Genomic DNA, 15,076 nt, shown 5'->3' with positions numbered 1-15,076 from the left:
GTACTGTTCATTGTAGCACTGTATACGATAGACATGAATGCAAACAACCTAGATATCTGTCGACAGTTTAAGACAAAGAAGCTATAGTACATATATACAATGAAATACTACTCAGTCATATAAAGGAGTGCATTTTGAGTCAGTTCTGATGAGGTGGATGAACCTAGAGCCTATTATACAGAGTGAAGTAAGTTAGAAAGAGAAAAACATATATTGTATATTAATGTATTTATAAGCATGGTACTGATGAACCTGTTCACAGAGCAGCAGTGGAGATACAGACACAGAGAACAGGCTTATGGACAAGGGTGGGGGAGAAGAGGGAGAGGGTGAGGTGAATGGAGAGAGCAGCATGGATGCATATACACTAACATATGTAAAGAGATACCAATGGGAATTTGCTGTATGACTCAGGGAACACAAACCAGGGCTCTGTGTTGTAGGCCCATAACCTAGATGGGGTGGGAATGGATAAGAGATGGCAGGGAGATTCATGAGTGAGGGGATATACGTACAACTATGGTTAATTCATTTGATGTATGACGGATTCAAACCAATATTGTAATGCAATCATGAACCAATTAAAACAAATAAATATTTTTAAAAGAGAAAAGAAGCAGGAAGTTCTCCCCTAAAACTTTAAGAAGTGGCACAGTTCAGTTACTCATACAAGGTCAGGTTTCAGGCTTGCTGTTGGTCAATCACTAACCAGTGTCTGACTCTGTGACCCCATGGACTGTAGCACGCCAGCCTTCTCTGTCCTCTACTGTCTACTGAAGTGTTTCATGTCCATTCAGTCTATGATGCTATCTAACCCATCTCATCCTCTGCCACCCCCTTCTTTTGCTTTCAATCTTTCTCAGCATTAGGGTCTTTCCAATGAGTCAGCTCGTTGCATCAGGTGGCCAGAGTAACAGAGCTTCAGCATCACTCCTTCCAATGAATATTCAGGATTGATTTCCTTTAGGATTGACTGGTTTGATCTTACACTTCAAAGACTCTCAAGAGTCTTCTTCAGCACTGCATTTGAAAGGCATCATTTCCTTAGTGCTCAACTTTCTCTATGGTGCAACTCTCAGATCCATACATGACTAGTGGAAAAACCATAGCTTTGACTGAATGGGCCTTTGTCAGGAATCTGATGTCTCTGCTTTCAGTACACTGTCTCGATGACTGCAGCCATGAAATTAAAACATGCTTGCTCCATTAAAGTGAGTTATGACAAACCTAGACAGGTGTCAAGTTAGTAAATGGTACTTAAGAAGGACAGAGAAGCCTGGTATGCTGCAGTCCATGCGGTTGCAAAGAGTCAGACACGACTCAGTTTACTGAACAACAACAACAACAACATATGAAGGAAACAGTGGGAGGGAAGACAAGAAGCTTAATTGAAACTGTGCAAAATTCAGTTTGTGAAATTAAATATTTTCAGTTACCACACTTAGCTGTAAGTTTATTCCCAGTGAGGACAAGACTATTTGTTACCCCAAATGAAATATACTATTCAAGTAGTTTGATGCTATTTTCTATCATGATGTGTATGTTTTTTTCTCCATCAGTTCAGTTCAGTTCAGTTCAGTCGCTTAGTCGTGTCCGACTCTTTGCGACCCCATGAATTGCAGCACGCCAGGCCTCCCTGTCCATCACCAACTCCCGGAGTTCACTGAGACTCACGTCCATCGAGTCAGGGATGCATCCAGCCATCTTGTCCTCTGTCGTCCCCTTGTCCTCCTGCCCCCAATCCCTCCCAGCATCAGAGTCTTTTCCAATGAGTCAACCCTTCGCATGAGGTGGCCAAAGTACTGGAGTTTCAGCTTTAGCATCATTCCTTCCAAAGAAATCCCAGGGCTGATCTCCTTCAGAATGGACTGGCTGGATCTCCTTGCAGTCCAAGGGACTCTCAAGAGTCTTCTCCAACACCACAGTTCAAAAGCATCAACTCTTTGGCACTCAGCCTTCTTCACAGTTGAATTCTCACATCCATACACAAGGCACAGGAAAAACCATAGCCTTGACGAGACAGACATTTGTTGGCAAAGTAATGTCTCTGCTTTTGAATATGCTATCTAGGTTGGTCATAACTTTCCTTCCAAGGAGTAAGCGTCTTTTAATTTCATGGCTGCAATCACAATCTGCAGTGATTTTGGAGCCCAGAAAAATAAAGTCTGACACTGTTTCCACTGTTTCCCCATCTATTTCCCATGAAGTGATGGGGCCAGATGCCATGATCTTCATTTTCTGAATGTTGAGCTTTAAGCCAACTTTTTCACTCTCCACTTTCACTTTCATCAAGAGGCTTTTGAGTTCCTCTTCACTTTCTGCCATAAAGGTGGTGTCATCTGCATATCTGAGGTTATTGATATTTCTCCCAGCAATCTTGATTCCAGCTTGTGTTTTTTCCAGTCCATAATTTCTCATGATGTACTCTGCATATAAGTTAAATAAGCAGGGTGACAATATACAGCCTTGACATACTCCTTTTCCTATTTGAAACCAGTCTGTTGTTCCATGTCCAGTTTTTTTCCATACCTCAAAGCAATTCTCCAACACAAGCTTAGTGTCCTATAATTTAGTACATACTAATATCATCTACCTGAAACAGCTTCAGATCCCAGAGGTTAAGGGCTCAGTCCCACAAACATGCCACCCTCCCCACTTCAGAACTCTATGACAAATCCATGTTCCCTGCACTTCTGGTCTAATCATTAAGATTGGATGTAGCTACAACTTCATCTTCAGGTTCAGTTTTTGCTAGTGCGGCTCATGGAACTCAAAAGAAACTCATTGGGTTAACTCATGACCAGCCAGATGGAAGGGAGGCCCAGGGCAAGGTGTGCTAGAATTTAATAGAAGGCAGCAGGAACCTACTAAGTGCAGAGCTTCCATGCTCTTCAGGGCTCCACACTGCCAGTTCCTCTAAGCTATGAGTCCTTCAGGTTCTCAGAACCAAGGCATCACTACATGGGCATAAATTATTTGTTTATTCACCATTTCTAACTGATGAAACCTTCAGGCTCTTGCCCTTCACTGAACATCAGGAGGGTAGGATCGTTATTTCAACCATCTAGTCATATGGTTGGTTTCCCGGGCAACTAGCCTCCATCATTAGAAGATTTCCAAAAGTCACTGTGTTAACATAGCAAAAGACATATAGGAAATTCCAAGAGTTTCTAGAGTTCTGTGCCCAAAAAGGGGACAAAGACCAACTATATCTTTTTTATTGAAAATCACATTACAAACCTTAAGACTGTTGGAAATTTGTTGGGAAAATAACATATTGACACTGTATTGTATCAATGGCTATAAAATGATTGAACAAAAAATTTTTCTATAACTTGATTTCTTTTATTTCTTTTTTTAACCACGTATTAGTGTTAGGTTATGTTGATTACAATTTTGTCTGCATTTGTTAAGATGTACAATCCCTAATAACATTCTTTTTCCAGGCTTACAATTTCTTATTCTGCCAAAGTGCAAGGTTTAGGTCATAGTATAAGGTCTTTTCACCATAAAAATGGATATTTCCCTTTCCTGGAAGTGGAAAGTAACTATCTGTTATCTTAAGCCTCTTATGTCATTGAACTGTCAGGCACAGAGATTGATAGGAACACAGGCTGGGGACGTTGAACTCAGCCACCAAACAGTCATTGTGTATTGCTACATGATGTGGACAGGAAACTAGATTTGGATAAGGATATTCTCTGAGGCTTCTCCTTTGCACTTTTCCATGTTCCTATAAAGGTTAATAGAAGACAACAGGAACTGATTAAGTGTGAGATCCCTCTAGATTCTGACCACTTGGAAATGAAATTTAGGTTAACCCCACAAGGAAAGGGACATGGACTTTTCACTGCTGGCTGAAGACAAGGCAGATATATTATCAGGTGTAGAAAAACAAATTTATAATTTCAACAGAGTCTACTTTCGAGTCTGATTTGAGGATTGCTTCATCGTGTTTTCTAGTTTGATTCCCATAAATACACTTGTAAGTTTTTAACTACATTTTCCTCTTTGCCCTTATGGTTTTAAAGAAAAATCATTCCCTTTTTCAAAATCAAGACACCTGTGTGGAGTTGTGACTAGATTAAAGAAGGTAGTAATGTCACCAAATATAAATATGGTGACTCTTGAAAGTTTTAACTTCAGTCTGTAGAACGAGAACAAAGGAATCTTCATTTTAGGAGAGAGATTTAATATTGTTGTGTAGAAGCATCACTGTTGTTGTGGTGGTGGACAATGGTGAACTACACTGATTATGCACTGGTGTTGCCAAGTACTGCATCCATCTACACACTGGTAGGCCATCTTAGAGGTTAGTGCTTATAAACTATGTTTAACACTCTTTTGGTTTGCAGGTTTTCCCTTTTTGCCCATAGAAATTAGAGTGGGAAATCAGAAACAAGAAGATTTCTCCAGCTCTACTAGTGAGACAGTTGCCCACTGTAGTTAGAGACAGAAATCTGGTGAGAGATCTTCACGTGGAGATCTGGTGATCCAGAGGGAAAATCCTGTTTGATTCCTGCTAGCCTGTTCCTCTTCTTCTCTACACCCAGAACTAACTGCAAAACTGTATCTCCAACAACAGAGGGGTGGTTGCAAGCTGAAGGTACATCCAGGAGGAGTAGAACCTCGTGTTTCTGGATCGAGCACAATTTTCCCAACCTGGTAAGTTTATATTGTGATTTGGACTTTTTGCATTGAGCAATGTCCTTTGTTCCTCTGTGTGCTTGGTCATGAGCTTATTTGCTCAGTCCTCTCAGACTCCTTGCAACCTCATGGACAGTAGCCTGCCAGGCTCCTCTGTCCATGGAATTCTTCAGGCAAGAGTACTGCAGTGGATTGCCATGCCCTCCTCCAGGGGATCTTCCCGAGCCAGGGATCCAACCTGCATCTCCTGTGTCTCCTTCATTGTGGGCAGATTATTTATCTGCTGAGCCATTTGTTCCTTTCAGTTCAGTTCAGTTCAGTTCAGTCACTCAGTCGTGTCCGACTCTTTGTGACCCCATGAAATACAGCACGCCAGGCCTCCCTGTCCATCACCCACACCCGAAGTTCACTCAAACTCATGTCCATCGAGTCAGTGATACCATCCAGCCATCTCATCCTCTGTTGTCCCCTTCTCCTCCTGCCCCCAATCCCTCCCAGCATCAGGGTCTTTTCCAATGAGTCAACTCTTTGCATGAGGTGGCCAAAGTATTGCCGTTTCAGCTTCAGCATCCTTCCTTCCAATGAACACCCAGGACTGATCTTTAGAATGGACTGGTTGGATCTCCTTGCAGTCCAAGGGACTCTCAAGAGTCTTCTCCAACACCACAGTTCAAAAGCATCAATTCTTTGGCACTCAGCTTTCTTCACAGTCCAACTCTCACATCCATACATGACCACTGGAAAAACCATACCCTTGACTAGATGGACCTTTGTTGGCAAAGTAATATCTCTGATTTTCTATATGCTATCTAGATTGGTCATAACTTTCCTTCCAAGGAGTAAGTGTCTTTTAATTTCATGGCTGCAATCACCATCTGCTGTGATTTTGGAGCCCAAAAAATTCTTGTTAAATCTAAATTCTAACTTACCTCATAATACTCTGTCTCTCTCTCCATGTCTCTCCCTGTCTCTTTCTCCTCTGGCCAGTTGCAGTGCATAAATCAGGTTTAGCTTCCTTGGTCACTCTGATTAGGTGCGCTTCTTTTATATGGAGAGAATAAGATTACGTCAGTTGAAGGACCTTTTCTTTAATAGACAATTTCACACTGTACATGCTTATAGATATGACTCACGTTTGGTGGAAACTTGCTATAGCATCTTACATTGAAATATATACACTCCTCTTTCCTTTTGTGCTTTTACATTTACTTTGTTATATGAGAAAGTCTTGTGTCTTTTTTATATGTCTAAACCTGTATAGTACATTTCATAGAACACCATTCCTGTTTTCATTATACTCAACTATTTGACATCTTACTGCCAGGTGTAAGTGGGATGTTTGTACACTCACCTACTTCTCAGTGGTCAGTGTTTATATTCCCTTCATCTCTTCCTTCTCCTGCCATGATTTGGTTACATTTTTTCTGATTTGCAGAATATTTAATTCTTACAAATATAAGTCTATCCATGCCCCAGTTCTTATTTCAGTCTCAGCTCTGGAAAAAAATATACAAAATGTTTAAGATCATGATATTGCCTATTTCCCACATCATCTTTTGAAATATATATTAAAACAAAAAGAGTCTCAGAATCTTCAAGGCCCCTTCCTACCTTGCCCACAAAATAATTTAAAAAAAAACCTTCTTCAGAGACTGAACAGTGCCATCTGGTGGAATGAGCTTCATTTTGTTGTTCAGTCACTTGTGTCCCACTATTTGCAACCCCTTGGACAGCACCTAACCAGGCTTCCTTTTCTCTCACTATCTCTAGGAGTTTGCTCAAACTCATACCCATTGGGTCAATGATGCCATCCAACCATCTCATCCTCTGTCAACCCTTTCTCCTCCTGCCCTCAGTCTTTCCCAACACCAGGGTCTTCTCCAATGAGTTAGCTCTTCACATCAGGTGGCCAAAGTATTGGAGTTTCAGCTTCAGCATCAGTCCTTCCAATGAATATACAGGGTGCATTTCCTTTAGGATTGACTGGTTTCATTTCATTGCTCTCCCAGGGACTCTCAGGAAAAGACCACTGTATGAAAGCATCAATTCTTTGGCACACAGGCTCCTTTATGATCCAACTTTCACATCCATCTGTACTTGATTACTGGAAAAACCATAGCTTGACTATACAGGCATTTTTTGGCAAAGTGATGCTTCTTAAAATGCTATCTACATTTGTCATAGCTTTTCTTTCAAGGAGCAGGCTTTTTTTTTTTTTTTTTTAATTTTGAGGCTGCAATAACTCTTGTCAGTAATTTGGGAGTCCTCAAAAAGGAAGTCATTCTCTATTTCCATTGTTTCCCCCTCTATTTCCCATGAAGTGACAGGACTGGATGCCATAATCTTAGCTTTTTCATGTTGAGTTTTAAGCCATCCTTTTCACTCTATTCTTTCACCTTTATCAAGAGATTCTTCAGTTCATCTTTCCTCTCTGCAAAGAGCTGGTGTCATCTGCACATCTGAGGTTGTTAATATTTATCCAGCAATCTTGATTTCAGCTTGTGAGTCATCCATCCCTGCATTTCACATGATGTACTCCACATAAAGTTAAATAACAGCGTGACAATATACAGCCTTAGTACTCCTATTCCAAGTTGCAACTGGCTCATTACTCCCTGTCTGGTTCTAACTGTTGCTTCTTGACCTGTGTACAAGTATCCAAGGTGGTGTGGAATGCCCATCCCCTGAATTTTCCAGTTTGTTGTGATCCACAAAGTCAAAGGCTTTAGTATAGTCAATGAAGCAGAAGTATATGTTTTTCTGGAATTCCCTTGCTTTATCTATGATCTAACGGATGCTGGCAATTTGATCTCTGGTTCTTCTGCCTTTTCTAAATCGAGCTTAGAGATCTGGAAATCTCAGTTCAGTTCACATACTGTTGAAGCTTAGCTTGAAAGATTTTGAGCATTATATTGCCCATATGTGAAATGAACATAATTATGTGATAGTTTGAACATTCTATGGCATTGTCCTTCTTTGAGATTAGAAAGAAAACGGAACTCTTTCAGTCCTGGGGCCTCTGATGAGTTTTCCAAATTAGCTGGCATATTGAGTGCAGCACTTTATTGGCATTATATTTTAGGATTTGAAATAGCACAGCTGGAACTCCATCACCTCCACTAGCTTTGTTTGCAGTAATGCTTCCTAAGGCCCACTTGACTTCACACTCCAGGATTTCTGGCTCTAGGTGAGCTATCACACCATCATGGTTATCCGGGTCATTAAGACCTTTTTTGTACAGATTTTCTGTGTATTCCTGCCACTTCTTAATATCTTCTGCTTCTATTAGGTCCAACTGTTTCTATCCTTCAGTGCCCATCTTTGCATGAAAAGTTCCTTTTGTATCTCTAATTTTCTTGAAAAGATCTTTAGTCTTTACCATTCTATTGCTTTCCTCTATTTCTTTTCATTGTTCACTTAAGGATGCTTTCTTATCTCTTCTTTCTATTCTTTTGAACTCTTCATTCAGGTGGAATAAGGTAGAGTCCTTATTTAAGGTGCCCCTTACATGCATGGAGGCCATTCCCTGATAGCTCAACGTTTAAAGAATCTGCCTGCAATGCAGGAGACACAGAAAACATTAGTTTGATTCCTGGGTTGTGAAGATTCTGTGGAGGAGGAAATGGAAATCCTCACCCTTATTCTTGCCTGGAAAATCTCATGGACAGAGGAGACTGGCGGGCTAAAATCCAAAGGATAGCAAAAGTCAGACATGACTGGGTGACTAAGCATGTAGCTATAGCCACGGAATGTGTGCATCTGTATATCAATAGTGTCCTATGAGTTCTTGCACATTTAAAATTATTTTCTGTCATTTAATACTTGGCTGTCTGGTTGTATGGATATAAAACTCTTGGTTTTCATTTTCTTTTCTTAACTTTTATGAAAATGCTCTTGTATTATTGCCTTGGTCTTTTAGTTTCTTTGGAGAATTATAAAGTCCTTCAATTTCCCCCTTCCTTCTAATCACCTAGAGTTCTGAGGAACTTGCCATTACCTTTACAGAGAAGACATTTTTAACCTGACTATTCTAAATATGCAATATGATGAGTCTCATAAAATATATATAGTTATGTCGTGGTTGACAGGCTGTGTCCAACTCTTGCAGTCCCATGGACTTTAGCCTGCCAAGCTCCTCTGTCCATGGTATTTCCCAGGCTAGAATACTGGAGCAGGTTTCCATTTCCTTCCCAATACATCTATACAACTACTCTATAATCAAGATGTAGAATATTTTCATCATCTCAAATATTCCTTCATGCCTTTTGAAGTCTCTCCATATTCCATAACTACACTATTCCTTTTTGGAGTGGAGGTTTGGGTTCAATGAGAAACAAACTTTTGAAGAAAAACAGTAACTTTTAACATTACATTTTATTCTGAAAAAATTTTTTAAGCAAAGTTAAACATATAAATAGCTAAACAACTAAAGTTAATCTTAATCTGACTGATAATTTTTTTTTAACACACATGTATGCCTGTGTCAGAGAAGGCAATGGCACCCGACTCCAGTACTCTTGCTTGGAAAATCCCATGGACAGAGGAGCCTGGTAGGCTGCAGTCCATGGAAGCGCTAAGAGTCAGACACGACTGAGCGACTTCACTTTTGCCTTTCACTTTCATGCATTGGAGAAGGAAATGGCAACCCACTCCGGTGTTCTTGCCTGGAGAATCCCAGGGATGGCTGAGCCTGGTGGGCTGCCGTCTATGGGGTCGCACAGAGTCGGACAGGACTGAAGCGACTTAGCAGCAGTAGCAGCATGCCTGTGTAACTATTATCCAGGACTAAATTGAGCAAATGTCCAGCACATCATCAGGTTTCCTTGTGTCTCTTCCCATTCTGTACCACACCTTACCTCGTAGGCACTACCTTCATGATGAGGTTTTCCACCTCGTGAAATGCCTACCAATGAAATTATAAGATATGTACTTAGTGAGCGTGTTCATTTTTTTCCATTTACAAGAGCTGTGAGATTATCCCAAACTGCTGTGTATAGCAGTACCTCATTTTGTTTTCTTAATTAGTGAATATTAATCCATTGTAAGAAAATGCTACAAATGTTTTATCCATTCTCTGAATGTTCATGGGAACCATGTGCATTTTTGCCATTTGTGAATAAAGCTGCAATGAACAATTCTGTATGTGTCTTTTTAAGGGGATGCACTCCAGATCCTCTGGTGAGGGAGAGGTTAAGGGGAGAAACTTCCAGGTGCAAAATAGATGAGTCATAAACATGAAATATTCAGTGTGGAGAATATAGGCAATAATTATGCAATTTTTAAAATCTTGCTAGATTGTAACTAGACTTACTGTGGCAATTATTTTGAAATGGACAGAAACATGGAATCACTGCACTGTGTAACAGAAAGTAACACAATGTTGTAGACCAACTGTACTTAAAAGAACAAATAAATACTTTGAAAAAGAGGTCTCATTTGTTGTTACCATAGGCTAGGGCTGGAGATAGGGGAACTGGATGAAGCCAGTCAAAAGGTACCAACTTCCTGCTGTGAGATAGATTAGTACTAAGGATGCAGTGTACAGCATGGTTAATATGACTAATTCTGCTGTATCTGAAGTATGAAAGTTAATAGGATGATAAGTCCTGAGTTCTCATCACAAATTCTTTTTTTCTTTAATTTTATATCTATATGAGATGATGGATATTCACAAACCTTATTGTTGTAATCATTTCAGGATAATGTAAATGACATCATTAGGCCATACATCTTAAACTTATGCAGTGCTTTATGTCAATTATATGCTAACAAAACTGGAAAAATTGATGATCATAAAACACACACATAAATAGCATGTAAATGAAGGGATTGTGCTATAATTTATATGATTGTTTTTAAGCTCTACTATACTTTTTTTTAAAATCTATTCACTTTCCTAAGTCCATGAAAATATGGATGACCCAAATGGCTGGGAAAAACTTCACCTACTCTCTTGAAATATATTATTGAAAGTTAGTATCTGATATATGGCTTTGGAGCCAGTCCATATTAGCCACAGAAAGTTGTGCACATAGATATCAGGTGATGAATACAATAACTTATTGTGAAACTACCAACAGAAACAAGTTAGGGACATTTCAAAATTTTGAACTTTGATATTTACTAAATGGTACTAATTAACTAGCTTCATTGCAATGCATAAATTCAGTCACACTAGGTAACTGCAAAGGAAGCCGATTTTTGAACCCTAAACAGTACAACTGGAGTATTTGTGTGAATGTACCACTGGGAAAATCTAACATGTTGATGTTAATCAATGTCCTTCTCACCTTGTGGTTTTACACTGCTCATGGACAGGGTAAGTTGAAACAGATGTGAACACTCAGCCTTCCTCCTAAATATAACTATCTACTTTCCTTTGTGTGTATTTCTGATTGAATCGACTGGTTGAAATAGTCTGCACTGTGAGATAACAATAAGAACACCTTAATGGAAAAATGATCAGATATTCACCTAAAAGGGGAAAACAAAATGAATACTTTTCTATGTCAGCTGAGTTCCACAGTGCAAAAAGTACTCTATGTAGATTATGGGGTCATGTGAATATGCTCATGGAAATGTGAATAGAAAATGTGTCACAGAAAAGTATATTATATATAATTCCAGAATGTTTAGGAGAGTCTTACTTGTAATATGAGGAAACTTTGGAGAACAATGGTTATTTTTATAATTTTACAGGTTCAAATATATTTTTTCCAGGTTCAAATCTCATTTTAAATATGTTCAGTTTACTGTATTGCAATTATAGTTTAATAAATCTATTAAAGGTCATTAACGTCACTGTTAGTTTTAAAGGACCAGCTTAGGTACAGATATATTCTCCTTTTACAAAATGTGGAATACAGTCTTAATTTCCAGTGTAGTGCCAACACATTTAGAATTATTTTCAGAGAGAAATGCAAATGTTGACAACCTTAAAAAAAATCTTGTCACTTTTATTGTTAAACTTATAACTTCTTTCATTAGTTATCTATTACATGTCTGGCTCGATCTCCCAATTCATTCCTCTACTCTCGGGCCCCCTTGTATCCATACATCCATTCTCTATGCCTGTATCTCTATGTTTGCTTTGCAAATAAGTTCATCTGTAGCATTTTTCTAGATTCCATATATAAGCAATATTATACAATATTTATTTTTCTGTTTCTGACTTTCTGCACTCTATGTGACAGTCTCTAGGTCTTTCCACATCTCTGCAAATTGCACAATTTCATCACTTTTAATAGCTGAGTAATATTTCATTGCATATATGTACCTCTTTTTCTGCATCTATTCTTCTGTTGATGGACATTTAGGTTGATTCCATGTCCTGGTTGTTGTGAATAAAATTGATAACTAATGAGAACTTATGGTGTATCATAGGCAGCTCCACTCAATGCTCTCTGGTGACCTAAATGGGAAGGAAATCCCCCAAAAAAGGAAATCCAAAATCAGTTATATATTCATATAACTGATTCGTTTTGATGTACAGCATAAGCTAAGCCAACATTTTAAAGCAACTCCAATAAAAATTAAAGAAAAACAAAAATTAAATTATATATATTGGCAAAACCAATACAATATTGTAAAGTTAAAAAATAAAATAAAAAAATAAATAAACAGCCAAGAATGCAAAAAAAATTAAATTATATAAATGTATTAATATAAGTAATTAAATTATATTAAAAACAAAGATTTTACTCCAAAATATAAAACATATATGTTCTTCATTACAATGTTTTTGTCTTTCATTTTCTTTAATAATCTATTTGTCTTCAAGCTTTTGTAAATGAAAACTCTAATGAGTTTTATGATACCTCGTGAAATTCAAGGTGTGAATAGAATATGCATCACTCTGCATTATTCATCTCATAATTATTGCATGTTATTTTAGTCCATTAGGCAATTTTCTTCATCAACAACATTTACAGCACAATAAAGCTCCCTGTCCAGTCATTAGTGTTACAATTAAGAGCAGCTCAGGCCCCAGATCACTTAAAAGAAAGGCTGCATCATCATTATTCTTGCTGAGGAGCAGGCAGACATAAATTATTTCTCCCGATTCTCAGGTATATGAGTGATGGTTTATTAATCAACTAGAATAAGACTACAGACATATTTCCAGACAAGAGGAGAAAGAGTATACAATATGAAACAGAAATGTGAAACTGACAAATCTTCACCAGATATTCCAGTGCAACACTTGTCTTCTCATTAACAGCTGAACTCTTTCCAAAAGTGGTCTTAAAGCTAAATGTTGGAATATTTTAAGCAAAGTTTTTTTCAGAATTTATGGGTGCACTTATGAAATTTTTAGCATGCAAAATAATTGTAATATCAGATTCAAGCCATTAAGTAAAACTCACATCACCTAACACCTATTGTTGTAGATGCCTGCATGCTAAGTCGTTTCAGTCATGTCTGTTTCTTTGCCTCCCCATCAAATCTAGCCCACCAGGCTTCTCTTTCCATGGGATTTTCCAGGCAAGAATACTGGAGGGGGTTACCATGCCCTCCTCCAGGGGATCATCCAAAGCCAAGGATCGAACCTGCCTCTTCCATGTCTCCTGCATTGGCAGGCGGGTTCCTTCTTTACCACTAGCACCAACTGGGATGCCCATTGTATTAGATACATAGTCCTAATTAACAAATTTTCCAGAGAACATATTGGCTTAAGACAATACACTTCCATATTCTTAGAGCTCCTGTGAGTCAGGAATAAGGAAAAGGCTTCGTTGGCTACTTATGCGTCACTCTGTTTGGGGGGCAACTGGGTAATGATCTGGGCTGCTGTCGCCTGGACGCTCAGCTTGGCTGGAAGATTTGCTTGCAAGTTGGCTCACTCCTCTGGCTTTTGGGGGAGGCTTCAGCATCTGACCATTGGGCATCACCGCATCTTGCTTGAGAGACAGCTAGCTTTCCTCAGGGCCAGTGACCCCAGACAGGGAGGAGGAAGCCTCCACAGAAAGCATAATTTCTTTTTTAATTTCTTTTAAAATGAAGGTGTTAGCAGTATTAAACAGATTTCAATCCACATAAGAATTATACTAAAGATATTTAATCTTGTTTAAGATAGATTTATGAAAATGGTGCTGCGTGCTTAGTCCCTCAATCATGTCCAACTCTTTGCGACCCTTTGGATTCTAGCCCTCCAGGCTCCTCTGCCCATGGAATTCTCCAGGCAAGATTACTGGAGTGGGTTGCCACTTCCTTCTGCAAGGGAATATGAGTGACCCAGGGATCAAACTTACAGCTCCCTTGTCTTCTGCATTACAGGTAGATTCTTTACCCACTGAGCCATAGGGGAAGCCTATGAAAATGGCAGATCAACCCAAATGTATTTATATCACAGCAAAGTTATCCCACAAGGGACCTTGTAAAGTTCTTGTAGACAAGATGAGGAAATTGGCCAGTTAAATATTTTATCAGATATTCATAATTTCATTAAATAAGCTGATTATCAGATGCAGGATTTTGTTCTCAGGCCTGCTCCATTGCTGTTTTGTATCAACAACCAGTTTAATGGAGCAGAGGAGATGTGCCTGGAATGATACTGAGGTACTGAAAGTGAACCCGCATTAGGACAGGTTCATCACTCAGAAAGACGCCCATGTGTGAGGTTGGACTCAATAATGGGATATTTAGCTGTGATAATTATAAGATGCTGGGCCTGGATCATAGGAATAAGCAGCACAACTACAGAAAGACTAGAAACACTTTTAAAATTTAGTGAATACTTTTCATCAATTTTGAGATCAATTTGAGCCAACACTATGATGGACAGCCAAGCCTGCTCATGAGACCAGAACTTGTATTGGTAGAAGTGTAAGAGGAGAATGAGGTTGTTCTGAGTCCTGATAGAGTCAGTGCCACTCTGACCATAGTGGACTACTGTATGAGCTTCAATAAATGATCTGGTTAGAGAGACAAATACAGATTCACATGTGACCAAATAAAACAGAGGAGGAAAGTAGCTCAGGCCAGTGATAGTAAAGATGTTTATTATTAATTATGCCCTCTTTGTTTACCTTTTGTAAGTGAGTCTCAGTGGATTATTTTACTGTATTCATGTTCTATGAACAATCAAAATGAGGTGAATAAATATACTAGATCTGAACTCAGATAATCAGGACTCAAATCTCTCTACAATGTAATAAAGTTAGTTGAGTCTTTTTCACTTGACTCCTGCAAAAACAGACATTCAAGCTTACCCAACATGGCATTATTGTTAAATACACATATCTTGACATACATGGTGAAGTTTGTAAAATTCAAGGATGAAGAGAAATTATTCTAATCTCCACAAAGTAGTGGGAATAAACCTAAACTGTTACTTAGGAGGAATCAAACTAAATGAGCATTTCACACTTAAAAAAGGTAGAGAAGCTTCAAAAAAGTGTGGGAAATCTATTAGTGATGAGAGATGCAG

The 15,076-nt window shown here is 38.7% G+C and overlaps 2 protein-coding genes across 3 annotated transcripts in view; both read left to right on the top strand.

Annotated features, from left to right (window-relative positions):
- The window catches only part of LOC133227536 (complement factor H), a 396,803-nt gene that overhangs the window by 230,190 nt on the left and 151,537 nt on the right, over positions 1–15,076 (top strand). The window lies entirely within an intron of this gene.
- The window catches only part of LOC133227538 (complement factor H-like), a 39,213-nt gene continuing 34,940 nt past the window's right edge, over positions 10,804–15,076 (top strand). Inside the window, exon 1 of one of the 2 annotated variants that reach the window (XM_061382131.1) lies at positions 10,804–10,966. In XM_061382131.1, coding sequence (XP_061238115.1) covers positions 10,909–10,966 — 58 coding nt within the window. In that variant the 5' untranslated portion in view covers positions 10,804–10,908. The remainder of the gene's footprint in view (positions 10,967–15,076) is intronic. The other variant, XM_061382132.1, reaches the window with a different exon arrangement.

The sequence above is a fragment of the Bos javanicus genome, chromosome 16 (assembly GCF_032452875.1).
Source record: "Bos javanicus breed banteng chromosome 16, ARS-OSU_banteng_1.0, whole genome shotgun sequence".
Lineage (NCBI taxonomy): Eukaryota > Metazoa > Chordata > Mammalia > Artiodactyla > Bovidae > Bos > Bos javanicus.
This window is presented reverse-complemented; position numbering and strand designations above follow the sequence as displayed.